General features: G+C 38.7%; 1 protein-coding gene across 14 annotated transcripts in view; it reads right to left on the bottom strand.

Moving 5' to 3' along the window:
• Nucleotides 1–13,285, bottom strand: part of PPP1R9A (protein phosphatase 1 regulatory subunit 9A) — a 162,061-nt gene that overhangs the window by 87,178 nt on the left and 61,598 nt on the right. For all 14 annotated transcript variants that reach the window (XM_078378706.1, XM_073003195.2, XM_073003196.2 and 11 more), the window contains one exon: nt 322–454. In XM_078378706.1, coding sequence (XP_078234832.1) covers nt 322–454 — 133 coding nt within the window. The remainder of the gene's footprint in view (nt 1–321; nt 455–13,285) is intronic.

Raw genomic sequence — 13,285 nt, 5'->3', positions numbered from 1 at the left:
AATACCGTTTTGGCTGCCTGCCAGTAGCTTATCAGGAATGTAGCTAATCTGATTTCCCGTGGGAGTGAATGCCATAATACAACCACTTTATAACCACATACACCGAACTACATTTGTCATTTCAATGCACATTCCTTGACAGTGCCTTTTGAAGGATTGTCTTGGAGTGGTTTCCAAACCATATATTACACCACTGTTCATTTCTCAAAGCTTCCATGGAACAGTTTCATATCCATTTTTTTTGAAAAGTGCTACTACAGATCTGAGCAGTAGTTCATATCTGTAAGAAAATCAGAAACACAGCATGTGTAGAATGCAAACCTTTTTCAAGCTCTACTGGGAAGAGTTCCAGTTTCTCCACACGTTTTTCAAGTTCATACTCAGCTGAGGCCGCCACTGGGTCAACTTCATCATTTCTCCTGTCATAGTCTTCGTTAGAGTATGTGTTAAAAACCTGAAATGAAATAAAGATAATGAACAATTAAACTCTAGAAATCCACTACTGAGATACCTGTATTCTGTATACAAAAACAGAACACCACACAACATAACGACTATACAGAAGAATGATGACAACTTTGGACATTACAATTCTTAAAGGAATGCTGGAAACCACCCAAAGTAGTGGCACACCACTAGATTATGTGGTATACAAATTTAATAAATAAGGACAGAGGAAAAAGCAGGAAAACCAGTATCTGGAGTGCTGGAGTCTTAATATACCACACAGTTTACAACTGGTCTAAACGTTATTCCATGAGGAGGCAAATATTGACACAAAAACCATGTGATGTTGATCTCTAAAAATCAGAACCAGCTCTTGCTTTAATTCAACAATACGGACACAGTAACAAAAAAGATACTGCAATTAAACTTCCAATATAGTCGTATTATTAATGGCCTCAAAATGGAAAATATATTTCTTTTAACAAGGCAACTCCCATATTTTCTGTCTATAAGACACCCTCGTGTATAAATGCCCCCCGCACTTTTCTAACCCCAAATTAAGAAAACTTAGCTTTGAATATTCAACCTCTGAGCTCAGAACACTCGGACATTACGAGTCCCTGTTGCATCTGAGCCTACAGGTTCCAACTCCAATGAGGTAATGAGGTATGTTCCAATTAGTTTGTGCCGCATCAGCTGACATCAGTTACATAAGGTTCATGATTGGAGGAAACTAAGTCTCCTGACTGTAGGAAGCTAAGCCACGTGATTGGAGGCAGCCTGTTTGCAGAGGCAAGGTATGTGCCATTTTGTTCTCTCCTCAGCTTACTTCTGTGTATAAGACGATCCTCAATTTTTAGTCTAAAGATTTTAGACAAAAGTATCATCTTACACATGGGAAAATACAGTATGTTAAGAGCACTGATATTTAAATATACAAGGGCTGAATTAATGGGCATACATTTTTATACTGTTGTTAGACTATACATTCATTTCACGGTTCCACAATTGTATTTCTCTAGCAAGACATTTTTAAAATGTTATAAAGTTCACACAATTCTTTTACTCAATTGTGGGCCCAAATCAGAGTTTTAAAAAATGTTTCTGAGATATTGGATACTTCGCTTATTTAAACGTACAAAACTGATAAAAATGCTAAACCGTACTGCATCCAAGGAAAAGCTTAACATGTGAAGATTACTTGAAAACAAAACCAAAAAAAGCCATCAAATTAACTGAAACTCAGTGTTATCCTTTAAGTATACATAACTGACGGATGTTCAGAATGTATTTTCCTATGAAAAATACCTAAAAACTGGCAATAATTCTATGTCAAAGCTAAATGAAAATACAAGTACCCAGTATTTGCTATACAAGCAAATGCTAATAATCAATAATTCACTTTATAATTGGCACAACCAAATAATTTAAAGCAAAAGTTCAAATTAAATCGGCTATAATCTGTAAATCTCATGAATAGCAGAAAATCTCACTAAACTGCATTTAAGCTCTTATTAAACAAGGCTAGAAATTACAAGACAGTTGTTTCCTGGGAAATGCCTGAAGCAGATTTCATCCTATACAGCTCGTGTTAAGAAGGAGGTTTTAATAGAGAACAAATTGAGTTTTCATCAGTGTTCAGCAGGGATTTACAAACTTTCTGGTACCATAAATTCTGATTCTGAGTGGGGGACAATCATGTGTTAACAATATTATGACTCATTCAAAACTGGAAATGATAATTTCAAAATATTTGAAATAACCAATGGTAGAAAGATGTAGTAACAATATCACAAGAAAAAAATCAACATGATGTTGTTGAATCTTCTCCATCATTGCCTCCAGCTAGCTTTGCAAACCTTGTTGTTTCCAAGGTAACAGATACGGATGCTGTGCCATTTTACGGTTATCTCTAACCTAAAAGGGCAACAAAGTCATCAAGAAAATAAAAGAGAATCTTTCATTAAAGCAGAACTCTTCTGACTAAATTGACTACGGGATTAATCCTTAAAGCGTTACAGTAATATGAGTGGCATTTATTGGAAAGAGTGATAGCACAGAAACAGTAATCCAAAAAATTGAGAAAAAAACAAACATGTATGAAATATGTGGGTGTCACACTCACACAAACTCAAGTTGTGTGTTTTATGAAAGAAAATATGCATGCTTCTTTAGCAGAGATACTTTTGCCCCAGAGTCTGTAGCATATAGTGTATTAGCTAAACAAGTTTTTGTACCTCACTCTGCTACTGTTAACACCAAAAAGTGCAAACTCTCCCACCTTTGTGATTCTCAATACCTCAGTCACAATGGCATGTTTCTTTCATGAGAAAGTGGTGGAGAGGGTGATGGCTGACCAGTTTCAGGCCCTTTTGGATGAAACAGATGCCCTGGATCCGTTTCAGTTGGGCTTCAGGCCGCACCATGGTACAGAAACGGCATTGGTCGCCCTGTATGATGACCTGTTGAGGGAGGCTGCCAGGGGTAAAAGATCTCTGTTGGTCCTTCTCGACATCTCGGCGGCCTTTGATACCGTCGACCACGGTATCCTCCTGGGGAGGCTCTCCAGGTTGGGAATTGGTGGTGCTTGCCTGGCTCCGTTCCTTCTTGGAGGACCATCGCCAGAGGGTACAGCTTGGGGAGAATGTCTCAGCTGCGTGGAGTCTCAACTATGGAGTTCCACAGGGGTCGATTATCTCCCCAATGCTGTTTAATATCTACATGAGGCCACTGGGTGGGGTCATCAGGGGGTGTGGGGCATCGTGTCATCAGTACGCTGATGACACCCAGCTCTACATCTCCTTTTCACCAACTGCAGGAGATGCCGTTCTGTCCCTCCAGTGCTGATTGGGGACCGTACTGCAATGGATGCAGGAAAATGGGCTGAGGCTGAACCCAGACAAGACGGAGGTTCTGAGGGTGGGTGCCCCCACTATCGGCGGCTTGGGTGACTCTGTCTTGTTTGGGGGGTGACCCTTGCTGCAAAGAGTGGGGTTCGCACTTGGGGATCCATCTGGACCCGGCGCTCACCATGGAGACTCAAGTGGTGTCGGTGGTCCGTACTGCCTTTTTCCATCTCTGGCGGATAGCTCGGCAGCAACCTTATCTCAATACGGGGGCGCTCACTACCTTGGTAATGCGCTTGTAATCTCAAGATTAGACCACTGTAATGCGCTCTACGTGGGGCTACCTTTGAAGTTGACGCGGAAACTCCAAGTGGTGCAGAATGCAGCCAGACTCCTTAGTGGAGGGAGAAAATACCACCATATTTCTCCTATTCTGGCCACGCTGCATTGGCTGCCCATTCGGTTCTTCATTGACTTCAAAGTCTTGATGCTTACATATAAAACCCTAAACAGTTTAGGGCCTTGATATGCGGCGGAACGCCTACTCCCACCAAGCTCTACCCGTGTCATTTGAGCGAGTCAGGAGGTGAGGCTGAGGAGCCTGATGCCAAGGGAAGCTCGGAAGGAAAAAACAAGAAACCGGGCCTTCTCCGCGGTGGCTCCTCGCCTCTGGAACAATCTGCCTCCGGAGATTCGCGTGGCTCCCTCACTGGGTATTTTCAAAAACCAATTAAAAACATGGATGTTTAGGCAGGCCTTCCCTCCAGTTAATTTCTGAATCTCTCCCTTTCTTTTCTTCTTTTATGGTTTATTTTTCATTTTTTCCATCTTGAAGAATTGCTATTTAGCGTGATAATTTCTTTTTATATTTATTCTCATGTTATGTGTTGTAAGCCGCCTAGAGTGGTCTCAGTGACCAGATAGGCGGGATATAAATAGAATAAATAAATAAAAATAAATAAATATAATCTCTGATTCCTTACAAGAGGATGTGTTTGAAGACAGCAGACTAAAAACACAGGCACAACTTTCTGCCAACCTTTTCTCTGAAAAAGGTAACACAATTTGAAACTAAAGCAGGAGTGTATTTGCCTGTCTGTTCAATAACTTGAACCCCAGTTGCAATCAGATAAAAAGAGCTGCTGAAAACTGCTGCTTCAGTTCCTGCTGAATCCATACTGTACTTTCATCCAGTGAAACACTTTCTTTTTTTTAATGCCGTTTCCATTAGATGTGGGAGAACTCCTGCAGTTATAACAAAAATGCATTCACTTTCAGGCCAAGGTGTGCAAAAAAGTGGTCACTTATCTTCTTCAGACACTTCAGAGGAAATTCATTTTCCAGCTCCATTTCAATCTGCCTTTAGGCCAGGCTTTAGTATATACATAGTAAATATATTATATATATATATTCTATACATCTTGCAGGATGATCTTCAACTGGACTGGGACAAGGGAGTGTGACATGGTAGGTTCTCTTGAACCTCTCAGGGCTTGTCTATACAGTAGTGTTGTCTGTAATTGTTTGAGGGATTGTTCTGGTAATTTTTTGTTGTAGATTTGATCATTTTTGTTGTAGATCATTCCGATCTTTGTATCCATACATGGAATAGTAGTGGTTGTTCAATGTACTGAGATGCACTGGGTTGTCTTGGGACCACCTGTTCACACAAATCTGTAATTGTTCCCAGATGTCTCATTCCTGACTCTTTCCTTACATCTATTTTCCTCTTCCCGTATGTCTATTTGCTCTGCCTTCTCCTCATCCACATACAGTGGAGTCTCGACTTGCGGTCGCCTCCACTTACGTACTTTTCGACCTACGTACTTCTCCGGCTGCAAAGTTTCACTTCGACTTGCGGCCAGAGAATAGGCCTACGGACCAGAAGGGGGAGGCGGGAAAGCACCAAATTCAAATTCCTGGACTGTCCAGGAGTCCGAGCATGGCTGGGATCGCCCGGCGCGGCGCGGCTCCCAGCAGTGGCGGCGGCAGGGGGGGGGACCTCCAGATGCCTTCCAGAGAAGCCCTGGACTCCTGGTCTCTCTCTCTCACTCACTCACTCACACACGCACGTACACTTTTTGCTGGTTTTCTTTTATTTCATCCTGTGCAGTATTTGCTTAATTTTGTTTTGATGCCTTGTAGTTTACTTCCACACCTAATTTGTATACCACAAGAGACCTTCACAGATTGGTCAACTTAAAAATGAACAAAAGAAAACAGATAAAAGAAATATAAAATATTTTTTGCTTACTCTGTATTAAAGTAGAGCTGATGATTTGTATTTTAAAACTGAAAGCTTCCTTTCTGGAGGAGAGAGAAGACAGGAGGGCCAACAATGGGATTTTTAAAAAACTTCCTTTGTGAATTTCTTAAAGGTCAGGTTGAAAACCTGCCCACAGTGAAATTCACCACTGGTTGGTACTTGATGATAAATTTGGCTGCAAGCAGATTCTTGACCCAGCTTTCAAGAAAAGCCATAAAGAAATGGAAAAAAAAATCCCTATTCATTGCCTTCTTCCACCTTCTCCCACTCCCAGGAATTTTTCACTCAAAAAATTTCTTTGTAAGCAAGGCAGTACATCAGTGCTGCCATAAAGCCAACTAAAAATATTTATTTCCTCTGTCCCTCCACAGAGCAGAGAAAGTGTTTAATTTTCCAATACAGTACTATGAAGCGGCTGCCTTCTTATGCTACTTCACAATATGGGAAACTGAAAGAATAAGGTGCTGGACCAAATAGGTTTACTTGAGGTACAGATGCCATTTGGATGCAAAGGCCACACCAAATGATAGTGGACCTCTGCCTGAGCTAAAGCAAACCTATTTAGCCCACTCCAAATGAGCCCATGCAGACAAGGCCAGAGATATCCAGTCAAGAAAGCTTCCAGAATGAGGGCTTCTCACGCTACCAGGCAGAAAGCACAATGTAGATATTCTGTCATTTCCTTCTTCTTCTTTTTGCCACAAAGAAAGAGATGGAAACAGCAATGAAAAAACAAGATAATGTTCTGCTAGTAAAAGGTAACATTGCCTAAAGTCTCTGTAAAATCTAGTGAATTAGGACAGGGAAATTATATGATAAAGGCCTCATCTGAAAGAGCTAAAAAATTAAACATGGACTCCATCATGTAGATCAGAAGTTACATTCCATTTCCAAAAAAGCTGAAGAGTACTGCTCTATGTGTCACAGCCTTTGAGAGACATTTAGATATCTGAACAGAAGAGGATGTCTAATCCATGTGATGGAAAGGAACAACCAATATTTTAACAGATTTAGAACTTTGACATTTTATAGATCAGGATTCTACTCCATGTAAGTTTAAGAATGACATTTTGAGTCTTGAGTCTGAGCACTTGGCAATCTTATTTTGCTTGTAGATCCTCAACTGCAACTCAGTTCAAAAACGTAGTACCACCTGAACTACTTCCATAACATAACAGTCAAGCAATTTTGCCAAAGATTAACTGATACAAGGAGGAACATACTAGATTATACCTTTTCATGGCTTTCTCATACCAGCAGATGGTTGTGGAGGCCATCATGTCTAAAGCCCTTCAACCATGCAAGGCTTCAGCAGGACTGTGAAATTTTTTAATGATTTATTTTTTTATGATTTATTTAATTTATACCCCGCCTATCTGGACTACTAGACCACTCATGAGTTCATTTTATTCATTTTCCTCACAAGTGGTAGCTAAAGATCTTTGGAGGTCTTCTACTTCCATTTCATCTTTCTCGGGAGACCAACATGCTGACATGTCAGCATCTCAGAGACTCACAAGCCAATCATTGCCAACTGTGCTAGGAAGTGTCTATATTGTCTACAACTAGGTCAAACATACCAGCAGTAAGTCCCACACATAATCAGCAATGATTGCTCCAAAATCTTAAGGTCAGAGATATCCTTTCTCATAGATGCTTCCTGCCTTACTACTTGGTTTGCAACCATAATGACAAGAAAAGCTGAGGTCTGGCATCAACCACAGACTATGCCAGTAGCACTGATGAGAACCCAATTTACTGTACAATTTCACCCTCCAAACACAATCACACAATCTTGTACTGTCTGTATATTCAACCTTCAAGTGCACTGTCAATATCTGACCTCCCTTCACATCCTTTAAACATTCTTATGCCTCAGTTTTCTATTGTAAAAACATGAATTTCAGGATTTAAAAAGCAACAGAAGAAAGACAGCAAGAGAAAGACATACAGTGACTCAAATATACTGTATTTATATATCAAAGAGAAAATGTGATCTCAGGCACTTCAGAGCATCAAAAGGCAAAAGAACTTTAAAAATCAGTTATTTAAATATAATTCAATCTATAGAATAATTACACATGTCAAAAATTAATAGATATTAATATCATATTCTTCATTTTACAATATAATCTAAATGGTAATTATGAGAATAAAAAAATAATCTCAAGCACTCTCATCTGAGCAGAATCTTGTAACATTATAATATGTTGAAGTGGTGGTAATATGCAAGTGACATTTTAAACGTCAATTAAAGCCTTAACACCCAGGCGCTAAGTATGACAACACACAAGCCATATGCTGATTTTCAGAAACATACGTTGGCCAACCACATATGCAAACTGACTTAAAAAGATTTATCCTGATGATTTTATTTCTAAACCTACAGGAACAACAACAAAAATTACACTATCCTTTAGGCATTGTATCTACTCGTATAGTCTGTTTAATGCCTGCAGTCTCCCAGGAAATCCTCATAAGCAAGCAAGCCCTCAGTGAAATTCAGCAGAGCTTTCCAAAAGCACAGATGAGTTCTTCTCAGCTTCAAAGAAGGTTTAACATGAATAGCTCAGTGAATTGTGGCCACTGTTATTGCCAATAATGGAACATGAGTCTCTGTTTGGCATATTAGTATCACAAGCCTTGTACACATTTAAAAAACCAAACAATTAGGCAGTAACAAAAAAGCTCTGGAAGGGAAAAGATGTTTTACTGTATCAAAGCTGCAGGGTTATTTTTTAAATAAATTGTTTGAACATAATATCTGCTTTGTAGCTCCCAGCACTAAGTTAGTCCTTGCTTATTTGTACAATGTAGATTTAACTCAACTCTACCTGTAGGCAGAATTTATTTTGGCTGACTTGGATTTTTGTTAAAACCACTTAACGATGGTTTATATTCTTGTTCTCTTTCTTTTTATCACAATGAGCTGCATCCAAGCAAGATAGAAAGCTATCTACAGTAAGCAAAGGAATGTTTATCTTTTAAGTGCTCATACCAACTACATATTACATTACATTTAATAACATCAGTGCCTCAAAAATCAGATGGCTTTCTATTTCCAGTAGTTTAGCCTCATAATACCTCCAAATATGGCACTCAGGGCAAAAGGGGATATGAAACAAGTAAAATATAAGGGCTTATCCGGGATATCTGTCTAACCAGTATGCAAGTACCAGCTGTAAATATAATTCAGAAAAATAATGATGATTAGACTGCAAACAGAAGGTCACAGATGTGCATGGGAACATCAGCTGTTTAAGCAAAACATTATCATCAGACTCAAAAATGTTTTTAAAGCCATGTTTCCAAGATATAATAAGTCACAGTAAGGACTGAGAAAAATAAGCATCCAATAGCTCTAAATCATATATATGCAAAAAGAAAAATGCCAAATAACCACTGTGTTCACATGATAAGCTTAATCAATGTTTATTATCATTCCAAGTTCTGGAGGAGTAACAAAATATTAAAGAAGATGAATAATGGGAACATTCTAAGTAAGCTTGTTTAAAACCTTCTATTTTCAACATTGCAATTATACCTCTTCAACTGAAATTAATGGGACAAGCGTCTAAATGAGATCTGCCTATCAAAATAATGAAAAGTCAGGAATTGTCCAACAAAAAACATCCCTTCATCTCAAAACTTGTTCCTTCATGTTCTCTATCTCCATGTACTCAAAATCCATCAATATCAAATCAAGAGCATTGACTGGCATGCAACTGTATTTCTGTATTTCATAACTGTGCCCACAGTTCTTTGCCAGCAGTATGAAGAATCTACAAGAGTATATCGAGAAGTCTCGCATATATTTTTTATTATTGGCTATTAAGTATCCCCCCAAATACAAACAGCAACACATTGCCATTATATAATAATATATGTTGTGAAATTATTACCCAGCTACTTTTCCATATAGTTACACTGAATCCTTTTGGGGGTGGGGGGAGATATTCCAGAAATAAGGAAGACACTAAATAGTGGGAATAAAATTTTTGATGATGCACCAGAAATGAGGAGAGTAGAACAGGAACCTGCCATTGGATGGGAAAAGACAATAAATAAACATCTGGAGGGAATTACCCATAGTTTCAAATGTCTCTATATCAATGCACAGAATATGGGAAATAAGCAAGACAAGACTAAACTCCTGACACAGGAAAGCACATATCATAGAGGCATTAGAGAAACTAGTGGGATAAGACTCATGAGTGAAATGTAGTAATTGAAGGGTATACATTGTGCAAAAGCAATAAATCAAAGAGGAAGTGCGGATGAGTGACACTGTATTTAAAGAATGTATACGACTGTAAAGGAGATCTATGAACTGGTAGAAGGTAAGGTCTTTGAGAGCGTTTGGGGAAAATTCAGAGAAAAAATAAGAATTACATCTAATAGATAGCATGCTTCAGAAGTCCTAACTTCACTGAAGATTTGGATAACCTCCTAGATCAGATAATCAACTGACTAGAACAGCTAAACAGCTATTTTCCCTGTCTTTTTCTAAAAGGAACATGTTGCTCCTTCTAGTGAACCCAAAAGAAAGAAGACAGTGAGACAGTCAATATCCAACATAAATTATGAGGTGGAACAAGAACACTTTGCAACTTTCAATGAATTGAAGTCTGCAGTGCCAGGTAGGTTCCATCCAAGGGTATTAAGTGACCTTGCACATATTACCTCAGGGCTCCAACTACAATCTGGTGACATCCCTGAACACTGGAGGCAGGCAAATATCATCCTCATCATCAACAGGGGGAAAAAGCAGCTACTGACCAGTTAGCTTGACATCAGTACCAGGAAACATTCTACAGCAGATCATTCAACAGTTACTTGGGGAGCATTTAGAAAATGATGTGATGATCACATCCTTCTCTCTGTTTTTCATGGAGTCACAAACTTGGTAGATGAGGGGAATGCTGCAAATGTAGTCTATCTTGATATTCTGAGAAGCCTTGCCAGAAGCCATAATCTTTCTTGATTGCAAGATAGACTACAAGTTATTTATTTGATTGATTGATATACCGCCCATCCGGCAGCAAGGCCACTCTGGATGGTTTACAACAAATAATAAAAAACAACAGAGTAACAAAATAGCAAATAGGGACATTAATACATAGAGGTGAAAATCAAAAATCATAAAGTGAAGTGGGAATAAAATTATAATACAATAAATATAATTAAAAGTGTAGAAAAATAAAAACATGAAGTATGGCAGTATGACAGAACTGGGGTCATCAACCCCCGGTTTGCGGCCCGGTGCCAGTCCGTGGGCTTGCCGGAAATGGACCTAACTGGAAGGAGGCACTCAGCCAGATATTGAGGTCCCAAACTGTTTAGGGCCTTATAGGTTAATACCATCACCTTGAAACTGGTACGGACGTGAAGAGGTAGTCAGTGTAAGGCAGCCAAGGTGGGGGAGATATGTTAGCATTTTCTAACCCCACTCAGAAGTCTGGCTGCCGCATTCTGGACTCGTTGCAGTCTCTGTAGCAGTCCCAAGGGCAATTCCACATAGAGGGGGTCCAATCTCGAGATTACCAGAACATGGACCAGCATGGTGAGGGACCCGGTGTCAAGGTAGGGACATAGCTGGGTGATCCACTTTAGGTGGAAATAAGAGGATTGGACCACAGACGCTATCTGAGATGTCATTGATAGCAATGGGTCCAAAAAACATGCCCAAGCTACAAACCTCATCTTTCATGGAAAGAGTGCCCCATCAAAAGATAGGGAGGCACCCAGACATCAGACACAAGGCTTCTCAGAATATTCCTATGGCTAGCTTGATAAAATATTGGTTAGATAATGCCATGGTTAGGTGGACTCGCAGCAGCTTGACTGGCTGTGCCCAATGGTTCCCCGCCATCCACAAAATAAATGATAAGTGGGGTGTCACTGGATTCTGCTTCTGTCTTTGGTGTTGCTGAATTTTTTTTAATAAATAACCTGCATGACTAGGAGTGGTACCTAATATTAATACTTGTGAAAATACCTAAAGATCTTAGGGCTTGCTTATACAGGTCTTTCCCCGTGGGCTGGTATGAGTTAAATAGGATCTGTCAGAGGTGCTATATACTATTTGGTTCAATCCAAATGGCATATTGAAGTTCAAGTAACCTTATTTGGCTCAGCTCCTTCTGATCTGAATTTCTGATATCATGAAGTAGCTGAACAAGCAAGTCATTCAAGATATTAGCATACTGCACACTTCCTCTGTTCCTCAACAGAGGGCAACAGGTAGTGAATTTTTTTAAAGACAGTGTTAGATTATCACTGATGTACTGTGCTACATATAATTTTTTTTCTGAATCATTGCTTTGTCTTACATCACTAGTTGAGACACTGCCTGCAGCCTACACTCTGAACAACAAGCTGTTGTAAGGACAGAATCTGAAGAGAAAAAGTTGTTAGAAATTGATGAAACTGTCAGAGAAGGAGTCTTTTATTTTCCTATCTGTTCAACCTATATGCAGAACATAGTATATGAAAGGAGAATAAGATTCAGATGGAAGAGGAGTGAAAAATCTATGAAAGAAATAAAATGTGGAAGATGACACCATATCACTGTAGGAAAGTAACAAAACAAAGATTTTCTATATGGTGGTTTAACCATAAATGAAAATGGAGATTGTAGCTAAGAAATTAAAATGCTGAAAATACTGAGGAAGGTTATAGAAGCAAGAGCAGAAATAGGATTAAAGTTGTACATTAAGAAGGAAAAAAAATACTATGGAAGCATTATATAATTTAACATTAACAATGCAAAAATTAAAATTAATGTTTTTTACAAATTTTCTATATGTTGCTTCAACCATCACTCCAAATGAAGACTGCAGCCAGTAAATTAGAACGCTAAGACTTGAAGAGCAGTTTTAAAGGAAACAGAAAAGATCCTTAAGTATATGTATGTGTCACAGAAGACCAAGACCAAAATTATTCATATTACAGCATTCCCAGCTACTATTCATGGATATTAAAGTTGCACAGTTAAGAAATATTACAGGGAAAAAGAATACATTAACTAAAAAAATAGTGTTGGATGAGAGCTTTAGGGATAGCATTGACTGTCAGAAAGACAAATAAGTGTGTAGTAGATGAACTCTCACTGGAAGCTAAAAGGAATAAATTGAAGCTATCATAGTCAGGTTTATAGAGAAAGAGAAGAGAAGAGTCACTGTAAAAGATTAACTGGTGAAAGTGGAAGGTAGTAGGAAAAGAGGAAGACCTAACATGGATTAACTCAATAAAGGAAGTCATGGCTGTAAGTATGCCTTAAGACCAGAGCAGGGGGTAAGTTGAAAGTGACCTGATGACGCATAACGAGTAATATTTTCTAATTACTTTCGAAGCAATTTGCATTTGTTCTAGAGCTATTTTGAGCATGGCTTGAGTCACCATATAGTACTTGAATAACATAGATTAAAAGTAAGATGTAAATGTAAGTTAAAACTTGGAGGGCAATCAAATACTGTAGTAGAAAAATGGAAAGTCCAGTTGATATTATGCAACATGAAAAGATTGGATGTCAGAACATTTTGTGTTCTCCTCCCCCTCTTTTTTTTCTCCCCTCATATCCCCCTTTACCTTCTGTACCCCTTACCTTATCCCAAGTTGTTAATTTAAAAAAGAGCTATTTTGAGCAAAATATTTCAATTTTATGCCATATCTTAATGTGTGTTTGAGTAATGAAAAAATAACAAGCAAAGTTATGAGATAGTAA

The sequence above is a fragment of the Pogona vitticeps genome, chromosome 6, assembly GCF_051106095.1.
Source record: "Pogona vitticeps strain Pit_001003342236 chromosome 6, PviZW2.1, whole genome shotgun sequence".
Lineage (NCBI taxonomy): Eukaryota > Metazoa > Chordata > Lepidosauria > Squamata > Agamidae > Pogona > Pogona vitticeps.
This window is presented reverse-complemented; position numbering and strand designations above follow the sequence as displayed.